The 20,295-nt window shown below is 36.4% G+C and overlaps 2 protein-coding genes across 4 annotated transcripts; one reads left to right on the top strand and one right to left on the bottom strand.

The window, feature by feature from the left end:
* Positions 1–16,841, bottom strand: trmt11 (tRNA methyltransferase 11 homolog). 3 transcript variants are annotated; one of them, XM_067393714.1, is made up of 13 exons: positions 16,764–16,841; positions 16,479–16,544; positions 16,315–16,388; positions 15,286–15,367; positions 15,106–15,198; positions 14,648–14,782; positions 14,298–14,454; positions 13,220–13,300; positions 12,959–13,123; positions 12,572–12,644; positions 10,547–10,681; positions 3,666–3,786; positions 1–212 (listed from the first exon to the last, which is right to left on the bottom strand). In XM_067393714.1, the coding sequence occupies exons 1-13, from the start codon at positions 16,839–16,841 to the stop codon at positions 72–74; spliced, it is 1,401 nt and encodes a 466-aa protein (XP_067249815.1). In that variant the 3' UTR covers positions 1–71. The 3 variants fall into 3 exon arrangements, with proteins under 3 accessions (XP_067249815.1, XP_067249807.1, XP_067249823.1); XM_067393706.1 differs by having other exon boundaries at positions 16,689–16,841; XM_067393722.1 differs by lacking the exon at positions 12,959–13,123 and having other exon boundaries at positions 16,689–16,841.
* Positions 16,842–17,141: 300 nt separating this feature from the next.
* On the top strand, positions 17,142–19,719 carry si:dkey-29b11.3 (actin-binding Rho-activating protein-like). Its single transcript, XM_067393734.1, has 2 exons — positions 17,142–17,354; positions 18,454–19,719. The coding sequence occupies exon 2, from the start codon at positions 18,500–18,502 to the stop codon at positions 18,971–18,973; it is 474 nt and encodes a 157-aa protein (XP_067249835.1). The 5' UTR covers positions 17,142–17,354; positions 18,454–18,499; the 3' UTR covers positions 18,974–19,719.
* The last annotated feature ends 576 nt before the right edge of the window (positions 19,720–20,295 follow it).

Here is a 20,295-nt window from a genome sequence, read left to right on the forward strand (position 1 = left end):
TTAAGTTATAAAAAGAATATTAAAAAGTATCAAAACAAAAACACAACTTAAAACTGTTTCTCCCCCATTTTTTAATCTTCATTTCTTGGGGTGGTTTTGCTGTCCTTTCCGTTCTTCTTAGTGAGACCACTGAAGTATTTCTCTCTGAATGAGTTGTGACCCTGGTACGGGGTGAAGCGAGGGTCAGCAAGGTGCGCTAGTTTGTCCGAATCCTGCAAGAAAGCATTTTAAACAGTTTAAATAAAAATAAAAAAAGAAAGAAAAAAAGTGCAGTTCTTCAATGGTGAGGAGTTGAAATGGTGGAAAGAAGTAGTTCATATTCAGTTTTAAAGGTGCCCTAGAATCAGAATTTGAATTTACCTCGGCATAGTTGAATAACAAGAGTTCAGTACATGGAAAAGACATACATTGAGTTTCAAACCCCATTGTTTCCTCCTTCTTATGTAAATGTATTTGTTTAAAAGACTTCCGGAAATTATCAACATAACACCGACTGTTACGTAACAGTCGGGATCATTAATATGTATGACCCCAATATTTGCATAATGCCAGCCCATTCGACGCATTAGACAAGGAAAGGCAGTATTAACGGCTGGATCTGTGCACAGACTAGGTAAGCAAGCAAGAACGACAGCAAAAAATGGCAGATGAAGCAATAATAACTGACATGGATCCATGATAACATGATATTTTTAGTGATATTTGTAAATTGTCTTTCTAAATGTTTCATTAGCATGTTGCTAATATACTGTCAAATGTGGTTAAAGTTACCATTGTTTCTTACTGTATTCACGGAGACGAGAGTCGTTATTTTCATTTTTAAACACTTGCAGGCTGTATAATTCATAAACACAACTTCATTCTTTATAAATCTCTCCAACAGTGTGTAATGTTAGCTTTAGCCACAGAGCATAGCCTCAAACTCACACAGAATCAAACGTAACCATCTAAATAAATGCTTTACTCACATAATTCGAAGCATGCATACAGCATGCATGACGAACATCTTGTAAAGATCCATTTGAGGGTTATATTAGCTGTGTGAACTTTGTTTATGCAATGTATATAGTCGAGAGCTTGACTATAAAATCAGTGCATAGTTAATGATGCCACAAAATAGGCAGTTAAAAAAATTAATTAAAAAAAAAATCTATGGGCTATTTTGAGCTGAAACTTCACAGACACATTCAAGGGACACCTAGGACTTATATTACATCTTGTAAAAAAACAATCTAGGGCACCTTTAAACAGCACAATACTAAAGTTTTAACTTCATAAGAGTGATTTTGTCCAATTGAAATCAGTGTTATTCCACCAAACTCTTCTGAAGTTAAAAAATTAATAAGAACTTTGTTTCTTTGCATTATCCGAGAACTAAAAACATCACATCTTTTATGAATATAAATGTTTCTTGAGCAACAAATCATATTAGAATGATTTCTGAAGGATCATGTAAGTAATTATGAAAATTCAGCTTTGCAATTCCAGGAATAAATTACATTTTTAAACATATTTATTATTAAATTTGTACAACTTATTTTAAATTGTATAATATTTCACAATATTACAGTTTTTACTGTATTTTTGACTAAACAAATGCAGCCTTGGTGAGCATAAAAGACTTAACAAAAACATTAAAATATCTAAATTGTAATGTTTCCAAACTTTTGATTAGTACTGTACATTAAAAACAAAAGGCACAGTAAAGAAACATGGAAGAAACGGGCATAAATGTTTGGCTGAATAAAGCACACTTTTAAGTTTTCCCTTCTCAAACTCACAGTCAAGTGCCTAATGACAGACAGCAGAGTGTTAAGTTCCTCAGATTTTCCTGCTCAGAGTCGAGGCCAGGATCTTAAGCAGAACCTGCTGGAGGAGGGCAGGAGGGAAGCACACTGCACCACAGGCTAACGAGGTGGCAGAAAGACTGTGAGCTAAAAGTGATGACTCCAGATCTGGGCCTGCAAACCATCAACGGCACCTTCTACAACACACTCCCTTCTGCCAGTCAGCAAGGACTCAGTTCAGGTCACACGCGCCGGGCCCTTAGTTTACAACGCAACTTGCGCAACACAGACCACACAAGCCACAGGAACAGACCCTTGTGTCTGTAGCAGCCTAAGTGGGCTGTAATGTCAATCAGAATTAAAGGATGAACAAATGCACAGTAAATAAAACACTGTAATAAAAAGCACAGTGAATCTCATGCAAATAGTCATATTTCACTCCAAAAAAAAAAGAAAAAAGAAAAAGAAAATTATGCCTATTTAAAGACAATAAAAATATAATCCCAGCTCTCTCTATTTTTACTACCCTACTGTAATACGAACAATAATCTCTTCTGACTGTAATGCAAATATATAAACGAAGTAGATTTTTATTACAAATAAATGCTGTTCTTTTGAACTTTCTATTCATCAAAGAATTTTATATAGTGAAAAAAAAGAAAAAAAAACATTAAGCAGCACAACTGTTTTCCACATTTATAATAATAAGATAAGCTCCAAATCAGCATATTAGAATGACTTCTGAAGGATCATGTGACACTGAACACTGGCATATCCAAATTAACTTTACTGCATCACGTTAATGTGAATAACTGTCAATAATTGACAAAAAACAAGGTATATTATAATGTATAATATTATTGCTTTTGGTTTTAGTTCGTTAGCATGGCTTGGAGATTACTTTGTGAGATTTAACCAGGAAGATAAACAGATCTTTGGTGTAGATACTTTACAAGGGGAGATGAGGACACACAGATTCTGTGTGCCAAAAAGCAAAATGTAAAGAGAAACAACAGAGCAAGAGATGGAAACAGAGAGAAAGCGAAGGAGACAAGGCAGAAACAGGGCCTCATCTGGACTCAGAGTTGTTTGACAGCACTAGACTAATGCTAGATCTGATAAGCTCCTGAAAGTCCAGCGTCCTGTTCTAAAAATAAGCTTCACTGGGTAATATTTATCCCATAATGTAACAAGACATGTTCCTTCTGTTCTTAAACAAAAGCAACAGAACCCATGTGAAGAGCATTGTAGAACAAGTCTAACACAGCCGATCAAGGACATTCGGATAAACATCCATAAACAATAAGCAGCGGACACTATTCAGATGTTTTTTCAGCTACTGCTGGACATGAGGAGAAGTTTAGCAGCGATCTCCATAATCGCACTAAGGGATCCGATGCCAAGATCACATACTTGAAGCTTTGGGAAATGAGCCAGTTTTTCCACAGAAGAGACTCATTTGATAGTCATTTTTTGTCTTTTTTGGGTTTGAAGCAAGTTCAGGAGGAAGACAAGGACATGACATCTGTAGGTAACATATTCGTTCCAGGTTTGGAGCACAAGTCAGAGGAGACACATGTCAGTCTGGGTAGATATTCGTGAGTGTGTTTCAGGAAAGCTTTTATGGGAACAATTTGGGGTTTTGAAGTGAAGTGGCTGTCAAATCCAAAGATGGATTATTTTCCATACAATGTGTGATTAAATCATTAAAGCAGCTTAAAAACAGCAAGTCAACCACAGCCAGATGGCAGCATTCAATGCGGCGCCATAAAAGACGTAACCGTATTAAACATATTCAGGAGCACACGCCGACAAGTTTGCATAAATCAAGTTCATCTAAAGAGCAATGGGTATCCACCTCAAAAAAGCCTCACATACCTCAGGCTCCTTGGTCTTCTCCATGGTGATGAGTCTTCGTGACGTGTGGCTGGATAGAGTTTGTTCGCAGTTGCTGATGAGAGTCAAACAGGGGTGAAGAGGCACCATCTCCTCACAGTACCTGCAGACCACAGTACAATTTTAGATCAGCCAGCTGCCCACTTATCAAATGAAACACCTTGATAGTGGTAGGGGATGTCACAACTATTAACAGTTGTTGTCAAAATTGCGCCACTGCTCACTTGTGTGCGTCACATCATGCACTGCATAGCAATGGAAAAGGGGTGATCAATTAAATGAGTGGCTGAACGTTTTCACAGATATTCCCTTCTCACTTTAGAAGCCAAACAATGTTGAAAGGTGTCCTAGAATCAAAAATTTAATTTACCTTGGCATAGTTGAATAACAAGAGTTCAGTACATGGAAAAGACATACATTGAGTTTCAAACTCCATTGCTTCCTCCTTATATAATTTTGTTTAAAAGACCTCCGAAGAACAGGCGAATCTCAACATAACACCAACTGTTACGTAACAGTCGGGATCATTAATATGTACGCCCCCAATATTTGCATATGCCAGCCCATGTTCAAGGCTTTACACAAGGGCAGCCAGTATTAACGTCTGGATGTGCACAGCTAAATCAACAGACTAGGTAAGCAAGCAAGAACAATAGTGAAAAATGGCAGATGGAGCAATAATAACTGACATGATCCATGATTATGATATTTTTAGTGATATTTGTGAATTGTCTTTCTAAATGTTTCGTTAGCATATTGCTAATGTACTGTTAAATGTGGTTAAAGTTACCATTGTTTATTACTGTATTCACGGAGACAAGAGAGCCATCACTATTTTCATTTTTTAAACACTTGCAGTCTGTATAATTCATAAACACAACTTCATTCTTTATAAATCTCTCCAACAGTGTGTAATGTTAGCTTTAGCCACGGAGCACAATCAAACTCATTCAGAATCATATGTAAACATCCAAATAAATACAATACTCACATGATCCAAAGCATGCATGCAGAATGTATGACGAACATCTTGTAAAGATCCATTTGAGGGTTATATTAGCTTTGTGAACTTTGTTTATGCACTATAACTATATTATAGTCGATATTATAGGCAGGGAGCGCGAGATTTAAAGGGGCTGTGCGCTGAATCGGTGCATAGTTAATGATGCCTCAAAATAGGCAGTTAAAAATATTAATTAAAAAAATCTTGTATTACATCGTGTGCAAGAACGTTCTAGGGCACCTTGAAGTTTACCAAAATGAACACAGAAGCAATGCATGAATGTACCCACACTTGGTAGACGTTTTTATCTGGTGTGCGAACCCCTTTACATTGCATTTAAAGTGCACATTTTATCAGTTCTTACTTTCCCTGGGAATCGAAAGCATGACCTTGCCATTGCTAGCACTGTGCTCTACTGTGCTCTACTGTTTCAGCTATAATATATATATTATATATAATATATATGTATATATATCAGTGAAATTGCGACCACATTTGTTGAGTTACAGACAAAACTAGGGATGGGACAATAAATCGATTCTCGATTCACGATCCAATGATTATGGATCAGAATCATTGCATCTTTTCCGAAAGTATCGCGATTCTCTCTCTAATAGATTCTGAGCATAGTTTTTAACAGCAAATGGAACTCTAGGCTAGTTTTTAACAACACACTTAAATGCTCACGAAGAAGAGTGCTGGAGAACGCTCGCGCATTCGGCTGAGTGATGCAAGTGATTAAATATACTTGCACCTCAGCTCAGAATGCTTTTATGACACAAGATTAATGTAAATACAGCCCACTGCGAACACCCTCGTAATTTGATTCAACCTTTTTGAACTTTATGAATGATTATTTTAGGTTCAAGTGGTGTGTGTAGGAAATTGGAAGCAAAACCAATCAGAGTTATACAAATTTATCAAGTAATTTACTCGCGATACTTAAATGGTTAATTCACCCAAAAATTTAATTTCTGCCATTAATTACTCACCCTCATGTCATTCCAAACCCATAAGTCCTTTGTTTATCTTTGGAACAAAAATTAAGATATTATTGATGAAATCCAAGAGCTTTCTGACCTCCCTATAGACAGCAACGTCATAACCAATTTCAAGACCCAGAAAGGTAGTAATGACATTGTTAAAATAGTCCATGTGCATAAAATAATATGCATAGTTTTTTGTGCATAAAAACAAAACAAAAATAACGACTTTATTCAACAATTTCTTCTTTTCCCTCCCAGTCTCCTGCCCTGTTCATGTTGTAAACAGCGCTTGAGTTGAACCACTGTAGTCCCATGGACTATTTTAACAATGTCTTTACTACCTTTCTGGGTCTTGAAATTGGTTATGACGTTGCTGTCTATAGGGAGGTCAGAAAGCTCTTGGATTTCATCAATAATATCTTAATTTGTGTTCCGGAGATGAACAAAGGTCTTACGTGTGTGGAACGACATGAGGGTGAGTAGTTAATGACAGAAATTTAATTTGTGGGTGAACTAACCATTTAAGTATTGCGAGTAAATTACTTGGTAAGTTGGTATAACTCTGATTATGGTTTTGAACAAATACTTTTATTGCGAGTAAATTACATGATATCCTCGGACTGGTTTAGAACAAATTTACAAAACCAGATGTCTTAGTAAAGCCATGAAAATCATATCAGATCATAGGCATCCAGTGTCACAAGAGTTTGATCTTTTACCTTCGGGTCAGAGATTTAGGATGCCAGTGTTTTAAAAAAAAAAAAAAAAAAAAAAAAATCACATCCATCATTTTATTGATGATGGATGTGATTTTTACATTTGTGTACAATGTTTATGTGTGAACACATGTTGAAACCTTGCTGTGTGCAAGAAAAACTGGTGTGCGCTTTACCGACGAAACAGCATTTAACGCAAATTGTGACTAAACCATCCTGACCATTTTTATCACAATCTGAAGCCATGCCGAAACTATGAGAAACACTGAGAACATCCAAACTATTTATTGTTCCCAGAGACTGAAGACAGTTAGTAGGGACATTAACTCAGCAGGGAGTTGAGCTGGTAGGCTGTTAATATTCACGCGCTGACAGACGCGTTCGCACGCACCGACTCCCTTCATTTTTCAGACGATTACGTAAATACGACTAGTGCCTGAAATCAATGAAAAAATCATTTCGAGGGCTGCTAGCTGTAGCTGAACCTCATCCACACAAAGCCACTGATCCACAAACCATTGCGCACACGCAGTTAGCTCCATTTCAAACAAATCATAAATTATGTGCCCTCTTTTCAACGGACCTGACAAAGCAAAACAAGGAGGCATACGAAGCATACATATTCTCCATCGTACTGTTTACACAGAGCTACTCCTGTCACCTTGGAGAAATGTCTAACAAATGTCAGCTTTCCAGTAAAGGGCCCTCTGGAGATCTCCATCCACAGAAATCACCTGACAGAATCACATTTCTGAATATAGGGCAATGAGTCAGAACAGACTAGTGCATTATGGGGTACTAATGACTGACTAACGTCCCATGTGGGACATTACACTCATCTTTGCCTTCACTTCATGACGTCCATGTCCTGTAAGAGAGATTACTCTTCTGTTTGCAACTATATGCAGTGGTAACAAAACAATTAAAGTAAAGGTCGAAGTGTCAATTGAATCAAAAGACTCACTTTTCACCGTCACGGTGACGTCTACATCACTGTGGACACCATTCAAAATACGTTACGATATGTTATTCTATCATCCCTCTAATTGTATTTGTTGACCTGATGCGTCACCAGAAATGGGGAAATCCTGCCATTTACTATGGCAGATGTGTTTTCATCTGGTTTTGGGCTTGATTGTGAACTTTCTCCACAGGATGAAGTGGATGAATCGGATACTGAGGGCTGTTTCCACTTCTAACTGTTACAAGGGTAATCAACATCGAAGCCCCAGATTCCAGCGGCAGTCATCCACTCCTCTGACACCAACGTTTATAAACACAAGTGTTGCTATACTAAAGCCTGCTCTGAAGATGCCGTCGTAAAGTTCCTTCCTGACGCCAGCGCCTCCATGTGGTGGATGTTACTGATTGTTCTCAGTAAAATCCAACTCTAACATATTCAGATCAGGGGTCAGTATGTCGTCTTCTGACCCATCGGCCAGATATGCTAGAGTTCATTTCTGTCAAGTTTGGCACTCTAGTTTGGGGTCGGCAAGATTTTATTTGAAATGTTTTTGAAAGAAGTCTCTTGTGCTCACCAATGATGTATTTATTTCATCAAAAATACAGTACTATTGTGAAATATTATTACAAATTAAAAGAACTGTTTTCTATTTTAATGCATTTTAAAATGTAATTTGTTCCTGTGATGGCAAAGCTGAATTTTCAGCATCATTAATCCAGTCTTCAGTGTCACATGATCCTTCAGAAATCATTTTAATATGCTGATTTGCTGCTCAAGAAACATTTAAGATTATTATCAGTGTTGAAAACAGATGCGCTGCTTAATACACCGCCTGGCCAAAAAAAAAAAAAAGTCGCTGTTTTGATTTTAATGGGCAAATACTTACGAATCAAAGAATGGATCATTATTACAGTGATTATCATGTTTCTAGCATGTTATATGTTTGGCAACTGTTCTTTTAACCCTTAAAGATGGAGTGTGTAGTAGCTTTTCATTTCTTAAACAACCATGTAGGAAGACACATCATGGCCATATTCCAGGATGACAATGTCAAGGTTCACCAGGGTTAAAATTGTGAAAGAATGGTTCAGAGAGCATGAACTGGCACCTCTGTGTCCAGACCTTAACTTCATTGAAAGTCTTTGGGATGTGCTGGAGTAGACTTTACAGAGTGCTCGACTCTTGCATTGTCACTACAAGATCTTGACCAAAAATTGATGCACCTCTTGATGGAAATAAGATCACAACATTTATTTCCATCGAGAGGTGCATCACTTTTTTGGTCAAAAAAACTTACACTGAGGTTAAGGTCAGTGCCAATTCATGTGTGAAAATGATTCTTCATGCTCCCTCTCAACAATTTTTTCACAATTTGAGCCTGATGAATCTTGACATTGTCATCCTGGAATATGGCCATGATACATCTTAAAGGAACACTCCACTTTTTTTGAAAATAGGCTCATTTTCCAACTCCCCTAGAGTTTAACAGTTGAGTTTTACCGTTTTCGAATCCATTCAGCCGATCTCCGGTTCTGGCGGTACCACTTTTAGCATAGCTTAGCATAGTTCATTGAATCTGATTAGACCGTTAGCATCGCGCTTAAAAATGACCAAAGAGTTTTGATATTTTTCCTATTTAGAACTTGACTCTTCTGTAGTTAAATCGTGTACTAAGACCGACAGAAAATGAAAAGTTGCTAGGCTGATATGGCTAGGAACTATACTCTCATTCAGGCGTAATAATCAAGGAACTTTGCTGCCGTACCATGGCTGCAGCAGGCGCAATGATATTACGCAGCATCTCTCACAAATGTCTTCATGGTTTCAAGGCACGTTCCCTGTGCAAGCAGGGGCTCACGGGCGCTGCATAATATCATTGCACTACTGCAGCCATGGAACGGCAGCAAAGTTCCTTGATTATTACGCCTGAATGAGAGTATAGTTCCTATCCATATCAGCCTAGAAAATCACAACTTTTTATTTTCCGTTGGTCTTAGTACACGATTTAACTACAGAAGAGTCAAGTTTTAAATAGGAAAAATATCAAAACTCTTTGGTCATTTTAAGCGCGATGCTAACGGTCTAATCAGATTCAATGAACTATGCTAAGCTATGCTAAAAGTGGTACCGCCAGAACCGGAGATCGGCTGAATGGATTCGAAAACGGTAAAACTCAACTGTTTAACTCTAGGGGAGTTGGAAAATGAGCCTATTTTCAAAAAAAGTGGAGTGTTCCTTTAAAACATGGTTGTTTAAGAAATTAAAAGCTACACACTCCATCATTAAGGGTTAAAAGAACCGTTGCCAAACATATAACATGCTAGAAATATAATAATCACTATAATAATCATCCTTCCATAGACTATTAAGTGTTTGCCTATTAAAATGGAAACAGTGACTTTTTTTTTGGTCATTCAGTGTATTTTGTGTAAACCGTGATACTTTTTTTTTTTAGACTTCTTTGATGAATAGAAAGACCAAGAACAGCATTTTTTTTAAATAAAAATATTTTGTAACAGTAACTGTCCTTACTGTGGCTTTTGATCAATTAAACACGTCCTTGCTGAATCAAAATATAAACTTCTTAAAAAAAAAAAAAAATACTAAGCCCAAATTTTCGAATGGCAGTGTGAATCAAACAAGTATTTTATTAATATTGTGCCAAACACACTTTGAAATGAATGAACACATAAATAAAAAATAATGAGAAAAAGAATTGTGATACACGATTGTATTGGCACAGACGACGCAAGCTAAATTCATAATTGTTGGCATCAGCAATCCTGAGGGAGTGAATCCCATAACTACATAATGAAAAATCTGTCTACAAGTGAGATGGAGGTGAGGTAAAGGTGTAGATCACAAGCAGCGGGTCCCTCCTTTGAGTCACTACTCTTCCCGGGCCCTGTAATCAGTGGATAGCATGATCTGTGGACACTGCTGTTTGTGGTCAGTGGAAAATACCCCACGGCTTCACACCTGCTCCATTGCTGGGCTGACCGCAGGTCAACAAGCCTGAGCAGGTTTAACACCCTCCACTGAAACAGGGGGCTTGAGTACTGATATGCTTTGAGCTCATATCTACAGATGCAAGAAGGTACAAGATAGCCCCCTAGTGACTGATACAGTACACATATGCTGGAGGAATACGTGTACAGTGAATGTGAACATTCAGTCTGATTAGATTTACTTACTCTGGTCTGTAGATTGGTAACCAGTAGACGAGACGTCCACCTAAAACCAAGTGGTGGGCTGCAAATTTCAAGAGGTCAGCAAAGATATCGCTCAGATGATAAGCCATTGAAACAGGGACGTGACTCTCTCCAGCGCTGCATTGGGATATGAAACACAAGAAAATATAATCAAGAGAAGAAACTCAAGAGGGATAGTTCACCAAAAAAATGGAAAGCCTGTCATAAGAAAACAAGCACCATAAAAGTACTATATCCTCATTAAAGGGTTAGTTCACCCAAAAATTTAAATTCGGTCATTTATTACTCATGCTCGTGCCATTCCACACCCGTAAGACCTTCGTTAATCTTCGGAACACAAATTAAAATATTTTGTTGAAATCCGATGGCTCAGTGAGCCCTGCATAGGGAGCAATGACATTTCCTCTCTCAAGATCCATAAAGGTACTAAAAACATATTTAAATAGGTTCATGTGTATACAGTTCAATATTAATATTATAAAGTGACGAGAATGTTTTTGGTGCACCAAAAAAAAGAAAATAACGACTCATTTAGTGATGGCCGATTTCAAAACACTGCTTCAGGAAGATTTGGAGCATTATGAATCAGTGTATCGAAACTGCTGTTTGGAGCACCAAAGTCAAGTAATTTCAGCAGTTTGGCGGTTTGACACGTGATCCGAATCATGATTCGATACACTGATTCATAATGCTCTGATGCTTCATGAAGCAGTGTTTTGAAATTGGCCATCACTAAAAGTTTTTTTTGGCGCACCAAAAATATTCTCATCACTTTATAATATTAATATTGAACCACTATACTCACATGAACTGATTTAAACATGTTTTTAGTACATTAATGGATCTTGAGGGAGGAAATGTCATTGCTGGCTATGGAGGCCTAACTGAGCCATCGGATTTCAACTAAAATATCTTAATTTGTGTTCCGAAGATGAACAAAGTCTTATGGGTGTGGAACGGCATGAGGGTAAGTAATAAATGACAGAATTTTCATTGTTTGGGTGAACTAACCCTTTAAGCAGTCCATAGCATTTGTGCACTATTTGTGTGAGTACTGACAAGCGAGCACAAATGGATCGAGTCAGTCTGATTTGTAAATAAATCATTCACAGAAGTTTTGTGAAGTGGATCAACTGATTCATTGAAAAGATCTGTGTTAAAAGAATATCCCGGTTACAATCACACATCACCTATAAAGCCTTAAGAACACATCAATTTAAACTGTGGTCTGTTGTGTCCTTTTTGAAAAATGTAGATCCTGTGCGAATGTAATGAACGGAAAAGGGTGACTAATAAAAGAAAAAAAGAAAATCATATGCATTTAAAACACGAGTAAATGATAACAAATACACAGAACCATCCTTGCATTTTCCATTGATAATCAAATGTCTCCAAGACATTATTATTTATTTTCTCGGGCCCGAATTAATATTAGTAATTAGTATATATTCTATCTTTCATCTATCTTTCATGTTCTAACTACTATTTAAAAGTTGTTTTGGGTTTCATAAATTCATAAAAAAAATGTTTAAACTGAACAAGGTGACAGTATAGGCAATATGTTACAAACTAATTCTCTTTCAAATAAATGCTGTTTTTAAACATTCTATTCATCAAAGAATCCATATATATATATATACAAAAATCCCAGTTTGTTAAAAAATATTAAGCAGCACAACTGTAATAATAATAAGAAATGTTTCTTGAGCACTAAATCAGCATATTAGAATGATTTCTGAAGGATCATGCGACACTGAAAATGCAGCTTTGCCATCACAGAAATGTTTTTTTTTTTTCAAATAAAGAAAATCAAATAAAAATCAAATAAAGGCAATGAACATAAGAGACTCTTTCAAAAACTTCTGAATGGTAGTGTAATTGTATAGTCTTGTACAATTTGTTGTGCTAGTTGTGAGGCAGTAGACTTATTTGATGACTGGCTCACATCTAAAGACTGTTTCAAGTGGATCCATTAAAAATGCAGGTGGATAAAAGTGATAGGCTTACAAATCCTCAGGAGGTTTGATGATATCTTTATGAGATCCCGTTCTCCTCGTGGACTCACGAATGCCATATGGAGCTGCACAAGGGAAAAGAAAAACACTTGAAGCTTCAAAAAAAAAAAAAAAAAACAGTTAATAGTAACAAATAAAAATACCTCCACAAATGTGACTTTAATGGTTAAGTGTGTCTTTCCACACCACTAAACGTAATTGAACAAAGTTTACAATCAAACAGTATTCCCATGTGATTGAAAATCCAGCTTAAGCTACAGTACAAGCAGTGTTTTGGAACATGGTAGCTGGTTTTTAGCTTTCAGGTAGCTCATTGTATTTTAACATGAAAAAAATGACACCCTTCATCTTTAAAGGCCTTCAGTTTCTAGGAACGTACGGTCTGTAACAATAGCATCAAACTGTGCGTTTTTTCTCCAAACAGGTTTGGAAGCATCGGACACCATGACATCCACGTAAAGACTCTCAGCCCCATACTGCCGCAGGTTTGCGCGGATGTTCTCATCTGGTCCTCTCCATTTCTGATTCTTCCTGCTGGCTTTTCCTGCAACAGGTTTAAATGCTAAAAGGTGCACTGACTAAACCTGCATTGTGTGGAATACTCGAAGGAGAATGATTGTAACGCCATTAAAAAACATACCTATTCCATGGATAGTGTTATAATCGATGTCTGTCCCACATACATAAGCCCCAAAGTGCGAACATGCTACCAAAAGACTACCTGGAAAAACAAAACAGAGGGAAAAAATGATCATGACAGAATTTTAAAAAATTATACAAGTGGTCTCTGGAATGTACGTATTTAACTGTAGATCTTTATATACGCTTGGCGCTTATAAAAATTACGCTTATAAGGATTTCCAGCCATCCAGAGAGTATTCAACTAAATAAGCACATCTGGCCTGCAGATCTCAGCGCATGTGGTGACAACAGACTTATGATAAAGCCTGGCAACATCATGGCACGCTACAAACTCACGCTTCAGCAAAAAAGCCTGAGAGAGAGAGAGAGAAATGCAACCCCATGCTGTTTAGAAAGCCAGAAATCCTTCGTTTGACTAATGACACTCGAAAGTGGGACTTTCAAAGTCAAAAGAAAGAGTAAAAGTGGGCCAACCGAGATGGAAAAGTGAGAATTCTTGTGAGCCATCACAAAACATTATAGAGAGATCTACTCCTGGTTCCCGTTAGACACAAATAAGAAACAGAAGACGATGGTACAAATCCTCAATCACCCTGACAAGCTGTCAGATGTGATTTCTCTCAGAACGAGACACAAACACAAACACCTGCTTCAGTTTGGCCTGAAATGAAGAGTCTAAACTGTTTTGATTAACAACATGCCAAACAAACAATCTGCAACACTAAACAAATTCATTTGCAGAATAAAGAGATCTGATTTCTTAAATGTGTTGGATGAGAAACTTATATGCAGTCACTGACAACTAGTTTAAAAAGACAATGAACCTTCAATAATAAAAAAATTATTAAATAAAAAAATTAAATAGAACTAAATTGACTAAAAAAAAAAAAAAAACTCTCCCACCAAATTATATATTTTATTAGCTATAGGCTAATAATATTAAATTAATGATGCCTGGGTTAATATAGAATTTAAGTGACGTTATTTCAGATATTAAGTTAAATAAATAAATACAGCGAGAATGATCAAATGAATGGTGAGCATTATAGATCCTATCTGCACAAAGATTTCCTCACCTGTTCCAACAAAAGGATCGTAAACCAAATCATCAGCCTTTACTCTGGCATGATTGGCCATGATGAAAGAGAGGCCAGCGTCCATACTAGTGTTCCCAATGAAATGTCTCTTCTTTACACTGTAAGAGCGAATTAATTCTCTCTGACCATCTGCAATCTGAAGAGAAAACTTATTTAACATTTAAGAGTTGATACAGTATGTTACCTTTTATTTCAAGGACATCATTCAGCTTTAGTATCCAGGGCACAAATCGAGCATTTTACAAATCCATACAGTTGTCAAATGTGAAGCCCTGTACACCAGCACAGAAACATTCTGAACCATTATATATCTGGAAAGAGCTGCTCACCCATCTCCCAAAGTACACATGGAAAGGCTCCTCTGGGATGTCATTAGGATCAGAGCCATAATCCTCCAGCAAACAGAAAATATGTTCTGGATCCTTCAGATTGACTTTCCCTTCAAACGGCAGGAAGTCTAGAGCCTGTGGCAAAAATACATTAAGTTAAAGGGTTAGTTTCTTTCATTTTCTGAACACAAATGAAGATATAATGAAATCTGAGAGCTTTCTGTCCCTCCATTGACAGTCCTTAATTTGTGTTCCGAAGATGAACAAAAGTCATGGTTTGGAACGACATGAGAGTGAGTAATTAATGACAGAATTTTCATTTTTGGGTGAACTAACCATTTAAGACATTAAACATTTTCAAATGACGCGGATACTAAATTAACACCAATTATGGATTGTATGCCACAGAATCAGGAATTCAAAATGTACAAACATGTAAAATACAGAAAAATACTTACATCAATCTTTTTGATTCTGTCCTTAAACTCTAATGTTTTGTTGAAAGTGTAGACATTGATCTTATAAGTTGAATTCTGTTGTAGATATGGAGCCTGTGAAAAGAGACAGTTTATTCAGAAATACATCCTGTAAATCTCATGGACACACTGTACTTTATCGAGAGGGAAACATGAACAAACCATGTTTTCTGCTGGATACTCCAACAGTGACCTCCTCAACTCGTCTGTTGTTCTTCCATGACCCCAAAGTTCAAAAGCAGACCTGGAAATCAATATGAAACTTTACATAAATCCATTAATTTAATAATTATCACTGTATTTTTTAAATTATGGCTTATTTTAGTAACACTTTACAATCAGGTTTCATTCATAAACTAACAATGAGCATTATATTTTTTGCAGTATTTATTAATCTTTGTTAATATATATACAATTGTTCACTCTTTGGTCATGCAGTTTTACAGTGCCTTAAAGGGATAGTTCACCCAAAAAAGAAAATTCTGTCATCATTTACTCGTCCTCCAGTTGTTCTAAACCTGTATGAATTCCTTTCTTCTGCTGAAAACAAAAGAAGATGTTTTGAAAAATGTCTGTAACCAAACAGTTGATGGGCCCCATTGACTTTCATAGCATGGAGAGAAAAAAAAAAAAAAATATTATGGAAGTCATTGGGGTCCATCAACTGTTTTGTTACAGACATTCTTCAAAATATCTTCTTTTGTTTTCAGCAGAAGAAAGAAACTCATAAAGTTTTGGAACAACTTGAGGGTGAGTAAATGATGACAGAATTTTTATTTTTTGGGTGAACTATCCCTATAACTACTTTTGATTTTAAAAGTGTAGTAAATGGTGAAATTTACATTAAGATAATTAAATTATGTAGAAATATAGTTTTTTTTTAGTTCATGTTAACTAATGTTAATAGCAAATGAGACCTTATTATAATATTATATAATATATTATACTTATAATAATTATAACAATGATCTTCAGCCAATCATTGACTACATTCAAATTTATGCTGAGCCCTTTTTAGTTAGTACTGGATCATAGGATCAAGGAATCATATGCAAAGTAACTCAACATTTCGGTATAAATATCGCCAAGTAAATGCAGTTAGATTAATATAATTATAATTATATAAATTATAATAGTTTGTCATCCTGAGCATTTTACATGCACCTTAAATAATAAAATATTACAACCTACTTGCCACAAACCGTTCTGGACATGACACTCCGTATATCATCTTCTGATAAGCCATTTAGTTGCCAAAAGGGAGACTTATGAGGAAAAAGTTTAATAATTTAAAAAAAAAGTTTAATAATTTATGACAATTATTTGTGTCAAGTGAAAAACAATTTTGGCATTACCTTTTCAATGAAAGTTTCTGATGTATCAAATGGCTGGTTCCTTAGAGACAGCAATGCTTTTATTTCCTGCAATCAATAATTCAAATAGCGATTTATGAATGTGTACCAAATACAGTTCTATCTTAGACTCAAAATAATTATCTCTACAATACTGTATTGAGCTGTGCAAAATAATGTATGAATAATGAGCTCTTTAGTTAATAAACACACTCCTGACAGTTTAATCCAACAGAATAAGCATTTTGACACGAAGGTCTGAGTGTACGGAAGGTTTACAGTTTGTACCGGTAATCTAAAATCGACGTTATCATGTGCCAGATGAAGTAAATATTGTCTGCACGCCCGACCACAGTGGAGCGCCATGTTTGTGTGCAACATTCAACATCATCCGATGGGCATATTGTGCTCGTAACAACAGTTCCAATTCGGCATCCCCGTACGTAAATCGCCTACTCGAAAATCTTCTAAAAGGATTAGATATTTGTAGTTTTTAATGCATGTTTTAACTAAGTCATACCCATGAGTAAAATTAAGTAAAGTGCCTGTGTGCTCGAAAGAGGTGTCTGTTCGCGAAAGCCGAATCATTTCCCTATGTTTTATGTATATAGTCTTTTTTGAAAATGGAAACGATTTAGTGTCACCTGATAATATCTTTTAATCCTAACACACTCATTAACTTCTTAAGGAGATGAAATCTTCCCTGTCATTGGCTCATTCTCTCGTACAGTGACATGATTCTCATGCTCTCATTGGTTAGTTTACACATCAATCACTCTCAGAAGAGGTCAGAAAAGTGTCCACTGCACAACTTGTAATGTATCCACTTCCATCGCAGTTACAGCATGACAACCATCCACAAGAACCCAAACAAAGGCGGTAAGGTTACACTTAACGTGTGGTGTATATATTTAGATGTCAAATAAATCTTTGTAAAGTCGACTGCATCGTTAAACTCCGCTGTCATTGACTGTCTCTGTCAATTTTATACAGTGCTGTGTTCTATATAAGTTTCGTATTGTTGTATAGCCTATGTGTTTTGTATATTGTGCGACTTTCAGAATAGAATTGAATTTTTTTCTACTTTCTAAATTGAATTCTATTGAGAACAAATTCAATTCGAATTTAGGTTGCACTGCAGAATTGTAATTCAAATTTGAGGACGTATTATTGAAATGGAATAAAATATATCTATTTTGTTTTTGTAATGATAATAAAGGAAAAAATCAGTATGAATATGGGATATTTCCATAAACAGTTAATTTTAATTGATACATGTAATTAAACATAGTAATAATAAGCAATGTTTGAAATGTCGCTGATAAAAATGTGAACTTTTTAATTTACATATATATCCGGTTATTTATAATTTTTCCAAAAAGCATTATTTTACCCCTAGGCCTAGGTCTTTTTATATTTTAGGTTTTCATTTTGTAATACGTTTTTTTTTTTTTTTTTAATGTGCTTTTGACATTTTTATTCTATTTTAACCTTAATTTAACCATTTAGGTTTACTTTATTTTTATTTCTATTTGTTTAATTTTAATTCAGTTTTAGTTTTTATTTACCTCCAGTTAGTCATTTTAGTTGCTTCATCTTAAACATATTTCAGTTATAAACAACTTAATTTTTGTTTAGTTGAAGTTTTTCATCTAATATTTATATTTTGTTTCATTTCAGCCCTATTTAAATGAACAACATTTTTTTTAGGTTTAGTTAATGATAATACCGTGTCCTGGAAGATTTTTTCCTTAAATTTCAAAATGACATTTGTGTGGTTCTACCTCAAATTTTGAGATCAGTATTTATTTTATAGTCTATAAATGAATATATCTTTATGATATAGTTTAGTTTAAGTGCATAGGCTAGTATTGATTACATTGGGTCAGTGTTACTTGTAGACTTCATGAGGCTTTAAGTTATTTAAAGCCTGTACGACATGCAATCTTCTCACTCGCAGCCTTTGTTGTGCCAACAGTAAAGCATGCTGAAAACTAGAGCCATCCTGTGAGCCAAAGGTCACCATGGAGACGGATGAAGCACCTGTGCAGCATAAAGACGACAGGGCGGAGACCTGCACCGTGTCTGTCAAAGGTCTGACAGAGAACTGGCAGAAATGGTCTAACGACCACTGCGAGTATCAGAAACAAAATCCCTTCAGCAACGGCAAGGTGACTCCCCCGCAGATCCAGCGAGGACAGGAGGGCTACGGCAGGCCTTTAGAGGGCTCCAAAACAGAGCAGAGAGGAAAAGACGCCCACTCCAATATCAGCAGAGAGGTCACAGAGCTCTGCCAGGTCATTAAGGAGATCGGAGAGAGCGGAGATGACGGCAGGACGTCTGTGCGGTTTGGGATGCTGTTTGAGAGATACGTCACCATCTCTGATAAACTAGTGGGAGTTCTGCTGCGGGCGCGCAAACAAGGGCTGGTGCACTTTGAAGGAGAGATGCTGTGGCAGGGGAGAGATGATGAAGTCCTCATCACCTTGTTACAGTGATTTACAGCATTGATGGACACCATGTGCCTGCCTCAAAGTCAATATTGTGGAACATTGCTTTATAGGCATCCATTTTACTTGAACAGGGGTTAGGAGTCAGTTTTTCAGCCAAAGAAACGATTGATAATGAGATTTAAACTGAGTGTATTGAATTTAAATGTAGCAATATTATTACTTTTTCATGCTTTCAAAGGTGAAGTGTGTCCTTTCTGTACCACCAAACAGAATTGGAAAAATTATGTTTTCAAACCATATTTCAAAACACTCTTGTCTGTCATTGGTCAACCAAACAAGAAGCCCAACCCCCTTCTCATACCACTGGTTATGAGGGGCTTCTATAGAAACAAAGCAACAACACTATACTTTTCACATGTTCCTGCTGAAAAAAAGAAGAAGCTTGGTTCGGCTGGTCGATTTGCTGGTTTTGAGTACTCTCCATGTAGAGGTCAAGTTGTAATACCAGCTTAGATTGGTTTAAGAGGGGTTTAACAGGAAAACCTATAAGTGACTTATTTCTGGATATCTCTGCACATTAAACTGTGATGGGATAAAATGAATTATCAAAAAAATTCATCTTTCTTCTGGAGAATGTCTGTAACCAAAAAGTTGATGGGCCCTACTGACTTCCATAGTTTTCAATACTATGCAGGGCTCAACACTAAGGATTTTTTTCTACTGGCCCGGTTGGGCCAGTGGTTCCTATTATTTATTGCCCCGCAACAAAAAATTAATAAAGTAACAGCAAAGAAAATGGGTCTGTAAAATAAGCCAAGTTATTGTTTTTGTTGTTTTTGTAACCTTAAATAATGTTATGACACCAAAAGCTACTACATTAAAGGAACACTCCACTTTTTTTGAAAATAGGCTCATTTTCCAACTCCCCTAGAGTTAAACAGTTGAGTTTTACCGTTTTCGAATCCATTCAGCCGATCTCCGGTTCTGGCGGTACCACTTTTAGCATAGCTTAGCGTAGTTCATTGAATCTGATTAGACCGTTAGCATCGCGCTTAAAAATGACCAAAGAGTTTTGATATTTTTCCTATTTAGAACTTGACTCTTCTGTAGTTAAATCGTGTACTAAGACCAACGGAAAAAAAAAAGTTGCGATTTTCTAGGCTGATATGGCTAGGAACTATACTCTCATTCCAGCGTAATAATCAAGGAACTTTGCTGCCATTCCATGGCTGCAGCAGGCGCAATGATATTACACAGCGTCTCTCACATACGTCTTCATGGTTGCAAGGCACGTTCCCTGTGCAAGCAGGGGCTCACGGGCGCTGCGTAATATCATTGCACTGCTGCAGCCATGGAACGGCAGCAAA

This window comes from Chanodichthys erythropterus, chromosome 2, assembly GCF_024489055.1.
Source record: "Chanodichthys erythropterus isolate Z2021 chromosome 2, ASM2448905v1, whole genome shotgun sequence".
In the NCBI taxonomy this organism is placed as follows: domain Eukaryota; kingdom Metazoa; phylum Chordata; class Actinopteri; order Cypriniformes; family Xenocyprididae; genus Chanodichthys; species Chanodichthys erythropterus.